The sequence below is a fragment of the Budorcas taxicolor genome, chromosome 11 (assembly GCF_023091745.1).
Source record: "Budorcas taxicolor isolate Tak-1 chromosome 11, Takin1.1, whole genome shotgun sequence".
In the NCBI taxonomy this organism is placed as follows: domain Eukaryota; kingdom Metazoa; phylum Chordata; class Mammalia; order Artiodactyla; family Bovidae; genus Budorcas; species Budorcas taxicolor.
This window is the reverse complement of record NC_068920.1, coordinates 48,889,699-48,896,113: the sequence shown is the minus strand read 5'-3', so window position 1 is coordinate 48,896,113 and position 6,415 is coordinate 48,889,699. Positions and strand designations below refer to the sequence as shown.

The window sequence follows — 6,415 nt, the reverse complement described above, 5'->3', positions numbered from 1 at the left end:
AACAGTCCCACTGTTCCATGCCTGGCAAAGCTGGGGAACCTTGTCATTCTCAATGTGTTGGTTTGCAAACAGGGGGTTTCTTTCGAGCAGAATCTGATTCCTGGGGAAGAGCTGATGGCCCCTGGTATGTTCCATTCCCCTCATCTCCCTGAGCCCCAACCCCACTCTCTTTTCCCAAGATCTGCCTGTAAGGGCTCGCATTTGGGGACCTCACCCCCTGCCCCATGCCATGGTGCCTCTGATGCCAACCTCGGCCTTGAGGATACACTTGTCAATCTCTGGACACACTCAAAGTGCAGCTGGGGTGTGGCTGGGGGAGCCTGGGAGCAGCAGGAAACTGGATTCAGATTATTCACAGGCTCCTCTCTGGAGTTTGTGAGAGTTCCCAGAATTACACAACATTCGCCTCCTGAAAGGTGGCTGTACGTTGTAACCCGGGGCTGGGGATTTCAGTGCCCTTGGGGAGCTTGCTTTGAAAGTCTTAGATGGCCTTGGGTGTTGTGCTATCTCCCGTCATCAGTGTTTGCTATAAATGTTGACTGTCACATCTTTCCGTTAACCACAGAAATGCTTACCAGGTACTGTGGTCCAGAGTGGGCAGGTTGCTGAATCTGGTACTTTGTAATCATTCGGATACTGGTGACTTCCTCCTCTGAATCAGAGGAAACCTCAGTTTCGTAGACAGACAAGCAAATTCAGTTCCAGAGACAGAGGTACAGAGAGAGAGAGACTGAAGGAGAAAGAGGAGGGAAAGAGACACCGATGCAGAGAACAAATGTATGGATGCCAAGGGGGAAGGGAGGTGGTGGGAGGAATTGAGAGATTGGGACTGACACCCATATACACCACTGATACTACGTATAAAATAGATGACTAATGAAAGCATACTGTATCGTGCAGCAAACTCTGCTTAATGCATGGCAGTGACCTGAATAGGAAGGAAGTCCAGAAGGGAGGGGACATGATTACGTGTAGCTGATTCATTGTGCTGCGAAGTAGAAACTAACGCCACACTGTCAAGCAACTGTACTCCAATAAAAATTAATTATATATATAAAAAAGTCTCTGTTCTTGGTCCTTATCCCTCTGCTCAGTTCTAAACGACTGAGCTCTCTGTCACTAGAGGCAAACAAGCAGAAGCCAGGGAACACTTGGCAAAGAGGTGAGGTGGAGAAGATTCACGTATCAGAAGGCAGCAGAGGTTACATTAGATTCCTTTAGTGGATCCCATCTCTAGTCAGTGCAGAACAATCCCTGTGATCCAGCTGTTTGTCTTACCAGTCTGCCTCACTGATTCTTTCTCAGCCCCTATGTCTTCTTCCTCCCTGGGTCCTGGAAGCCCACAGCCCTCCTCCTGTTCTGAGTAGGTTTTAGGCCCTAGTGTGCTCAGAGAAAGACAGCCAGAGACAGCCAGAGACAGGAGGAGGCGGGCCAGCGTAAGTGATGCCGGGCCCTGGCTGAGAGTGGCGGGCAGGTCCTGCTGTGGCTCATGGGCCTCTCTCTGGGGTCTGGGGATCTGGCAGGCACCAGCGTCTCTGTCCTAAGGGCCAGCGAGTTAATGAGGCAGGTCGGCAGGGTGTGATTCCTGGGGGAGTGGTCGAGTGGGTAGCGCCCCTGTCCTTTGGGAGAATCTGGTACAGAAGCGGCCCCTCTGCCTGTCCCTCCCATCTCAGCTCTGTCCCCACCCCGGGCAGCTAGCCCCTTGGGGGAGGGGTGCTAGAAGGAATAGCATTCCTGCCCAGAACCTTCTCTTAGGTTTCGCAGGCTGGACCCAGCTTCAGGGCAGAGCACAGCTGTGGAGGAGTCACCAGTCTGCCCTGGTGTCAGAAGGCCCCACGTCACCAAGCAGAGCCCAGGAACTTCCGAGCAGCACAGGCAGGTGAGGAGGCAGCAGGAGGGACTCAGGGTAGACCTCAGAGTGAACTTCCAGGCAAGGGGGTGAGTTCTCAGGGCATGTCTGTCACGGGGGCTCTGGTCACAGCTTAGCTTGAAGCTGATGAAGAAACAGAGGGTGAGACTAAGTTGATGGGTCTCAGGGTTTGGAGTGAGAAGGGGAGGGCAGGGGGATAAAATGGAGTCTGGGCAGGGGTGACAGAAAAGAGATTTTTTGGAACAGAAAGTGGGCAGGATCAGAACACGAGCCATCATTTACCAAGCACTTGCTATGCTAGGCACTGTTCTGAGCACGTAACTGTATTACCTCATTTAATCCTCACATCAGCCTCATGAGGTGGGGCCTGTTATTATCCCCATTTTACAGATAAGGAAAGTTACGCAGAGAAAACCCAGTAGATTGTAGATGGATTCCCCGGCGGCTCAGTGATAATAAAAAGAATCCGTCTGCAATGCAGGAGACGTAGGTCCGATCTCCGGGTCGCGAAGATGCCCTGGAGGAGGGCACGGCAACCCACTCTAGTACCCTTGCCTGGAGAATCCCCATGGACAGAGGAGCCTGGCAGGCTACAGTCCATAGGGTCGCAGAGAGTTGGACACGAATGAAGCGACAAGCTCGTGCGCACACACGCAGCTAAGCAAGTGGTTGAGGGAGGCTCTAAACTCAGGCTCTAGTGCCTGTAAGCTTAACCCTGAAGTCACGGACCTTTCTATAGACTACAGATAGGGCAGCAGCAAGGTCCTTTGAGCCTTTTCTTTTCCCCATCCCTTCGCCCTTTCCCTCCCCTCCTCTCCAGTCATATTTCACATCATTAGCAGGCAAGTCTGGGCCAGACGGGAGAAACAAAAAAGCAGTGACGAACACCTGGAGAGTGGCATTCGTCCGGGGCAGTTAGGGTATTGGGGGTCCCTCAGTTTCCCTTCCCCTGCAGCCCCTGGAGCCAGCGTCTGAGACCTGGGGTGTCGGCAGCAGAATCTACAGAGACCTCCCCACCTGCTGTCTCTTCTCAGGCAAGTGGCTGCCATGGCACCCTGAGAACAAGCAAAGCCTCTGCAGGAGGGACTCAGGGGGCCCCCGGCTCTGAGCCAGGTGTGGAGGGGCTTCCCAACCCCCACTCCCTGCGCAGGAGACAAGGGGATGGAAACAAGCATCAGGATCCCACTGAACTGCCTTTTTCGCTTTGTTTGCCCAGTACCTGGTTCTGGGTAAATGCTCAGGAAATATTTATTTAGTTTCTGAGTTAAGGGGTAAGCTGCCTCTTTTCACTAAAGCTCTGGGGTCCTGGCCTGCCTGTGACATGCAAGATGAAGGCATCAGCCCCTGAGGCAGCTCTGGGATGACTTGACCCCGTCTCTCAGCCTGTGTGCTCTCACTGTGGGACTCCCCATGTCCTCAGCAGAGGTGATGGGCTGGGTGCAGGGCAGCAGTTCCCCTACCCTGCCAGTAAGCAGCTAAGCATGACCACCGAAGGCTGTGGTTCCCCAGCTGGTCTTTCAAAATTGCCAAAGCCCAAACCAGTCAAATCGGGTCTTTGGAGTGTGACCCATGAATTAATTTTTTTTTGACTGCACCAAGTGGCATGAGGTATCTTAAATTCCCCGACCAGAGATTTGAATCCATGCCCCCTGAAGTGGAAGCACAGAGTCTTAACCACTGACCACCACGGAAGTCCCAGTATTAGTGATTTTTTAAATTTGAAACTCCTCAGCTGATCCCAATGTGCAAACATGCTTGGGAACCACTTGTTGGGGCTTTATTACTTTCTCAAAGCCCTTGCATATTCATTTTTCCACTTGAACTTCAAATTAAAACTTTCTCCGAGGTTTTGTTTAAAAACATGTATAGTGCATATATATTTATATACTAAATAAATATATATACTATACTAAATGTATAATAATGTATATGCTATACTAAATATGTATACTCTACTACATATATATACTATACTTAGTATACTAGTATGTATATGACACTAGTATGTATATAGTATACATGCTACATATATGTAGCATACTTCTACATATATGTAGTCTACTAAGTGTATATATATATATATATATATATACTTCAGTTCAGTTCAGTCGCTCAGTCGTGTCCGACTCTTTGCGACCCCATGAATCGCAGCACGCCAGGCCTCCCTGTCCATCACCATCTCCCGGAGTTCACTCAGATTCACGTCCATCGAGTCAGTGATGCCATCCCGCCATCTCATCCTCTGTTGTCCCCTTCTCCTCCTGCCCCCAATCCCTCCCAGCATCAGAGTCTTTTCCAATGAGTCAACTCTTCACATGAGGTGGCCAAAGTACTGGAGTTTCAGCTTTAGCATCAGTCCTTCCCAAGAAATCCCAGGCTGATCTCCTTCAGAATGGACTGGTTGGATCTCCTGGCAGTCCAAGGGACTCTCAGGAGTCTTCTCCAACACCACAGTTCAAAAGCATGGATTCTTCGGCTCTCAGCCTTCTTCACAGTCCAACCCTCACATCCATACATGACTACTGGAAAAACCATAGCCTTGACTAGATGGACCTTAGTCAGCAAAGTAATGTCTCTGCTTTTGAATATGCTATCTAGGTTGCTCATAACTTTTCTTCCAAGGTATACTACATATATGTAATGTGTATACTAAATATACATATACTAGAGTCATATACATACTAGTAATATATATAGTATTACTGTATATTATAATATATAGTAACATACAATATTACAATATCATATATAGTATAATACTATATAATATAATATATATTATAGTAATATAGTATATATTTATATTTATTAATAAACATATATACTTATAAATATTTATTTATCAGATTCAACTTGCACCCCCTGCAAAATTTTAGAAATACAGCAGTTATAAAGAAGAAAATGAAAACTACCTCCATCTCGTCCTTGAGTGACAGTTACTGTTGACACCTGTGTCACTTCCTGTATTTCCTTACAGAGGAGGCTGAGCAGCACAGGCCACACGAGCTCCACACCAGACCGTGACGCTCCCAAGTAGCAGAGTCGGGATTTGAACCCAGGGCACGGACAGAGCCCATCCCACCAGGTTGCTGAGAGGTCTAGAGGGGCTGGGGCGGGCCTGGGGCCCCCACCGTGTGCAGGGGTCTGTGAGAGGAGGGAGCTCGGCAGGGAAAGAGGAAGGTGGCCTGCGGCCTGGCTTCTGCGCCGTCCTTGTGTGTCTGGAGCAGCAGACTGGAGGCCAACGCCACGTCCCGCGCTGGGCTCACGGCCACAGCCGAGCAACCGCTCCGACTCGTCCTTGCAGGGGTCTGTGGCCTCATCCTGCTGGTGGGGTTGCTGGCCAACGGGCTGATGCTGCTGGTGGTGGGCCGGGGCCCGGGCGCCCCCCGCCCGCTCCTCTCCTTGACCAATAGCCTCATGGTGAACATCACGCTGTCCGACCTGCTCTTCCTGGCCTGTGTGGTGCCGGTGCTCCTGCTGAGCTTCCTGCGGCAGGACTGGTGGCTGGGCCCCACCGTCTGCACCACCAGCCAGGCCGCCAACAGCGCCACCATGTTCTGCACCTTCTACAGCATGGTGGCCACGGCGCTCCTGCGCCACGTGGCTGTGGCCCGGCCTGACCTGGCCCTCCCATCCGGCCCGGGTGCCCGCCGGCTGCTCTGTGGGGCCATGTGGGCCCTGGGCCTCATGGCCTCACTGCCCACCTGGCTGTTCCAGCGAGCAGTTGTGGAGGAGGGGGCCTGGGCCTGCCTCTTGCTTCTGAACCCTGCTCAGACCTCCTGCTACTTCACGCTGCTGGGAGCCCTGGCCTTCCTGCCTTGCGTGCTGGGGCTGGGCTGCTCTTTTGGCCACATGGGCTGGCTCCTGTGGACGCAGCCCCGGGGCCCCATGGGGGAGAGCGCCCGGGAGCATCAGGAGAACACCGGGCTCATCCTCGTAGTGCTGGTGGTCTTCGTGCTGATGTGGGGGCCCTGCTCCGTGCTGGGCTACGTGGCAGCCATGGGTGACCTGCCTGCCACGCCCGTGGCGTACGTGGCCTCCAGCCTCTGCACTCTCCTGGCCTACTCCAGCTGCGCTGTCAGCCCCGTCCTCTGCTTCTACTTCTCTCGCCCCTTCCAGGCCAGGCTCAGGGACCTCTTTCGCAGGCCGCTGGCAGCCAGGCATCCCAGGGCTGTGGGAGGAGCTGGCGTGGTGATGGAGAGTGTCCAGCCTGGACGTGATGGGGCCCCGGGAAGCCTCTGGGGCCTGGTGGGGGTCTGAGAGATTAGGCTGATGGGAAGGCTGAAATTCAAAAGAGATGGGAAGACCCCTAGCGACGTTAGATCCCATCCCCTCCATTTTACCAGTAGGGAGACGAAGATCCAGAGACGGGAGGCAGCCCAGCAAACGTGACGCAGCAGTTAAACAGCAACTAGATCGTGGTGCCCATTTTTCCTTGGGGCTCAGATGGATACCGATGGGCTCCATGGCTTTCTAGTTGTATGACCTGAAAAGCCCCTTAACCTCTTTATGCTTCAGTTTTCTCATCTGGAAAGTAGAATCCTG

General features: G+C 52.3%; 1 protein-coding gene across 1 annotated transcript; it reads left to right on the top strand.

The window, feature by feature from the left end:
- Positions 1–3,280: 3,280 nt before the first annotated feature.
- Positions 3,281–6,130, top strand: LOC128055624 (nociceptin receptor-like). The gene is made up of 2 exons (XM_052648210.1): positions 3,281–3,337; positions 5,027–6,130. The coding sequence occupies exons 1-2, from the start codon at positions 3,281–3,283 to the stop codon at positions 6,128–6,130; spliced, it is 1,161 nt and encodes a 386-aa protein (XP_052504170.1).
- Positions 6,131–6,415: the final 285 nt, after the last annotated feature.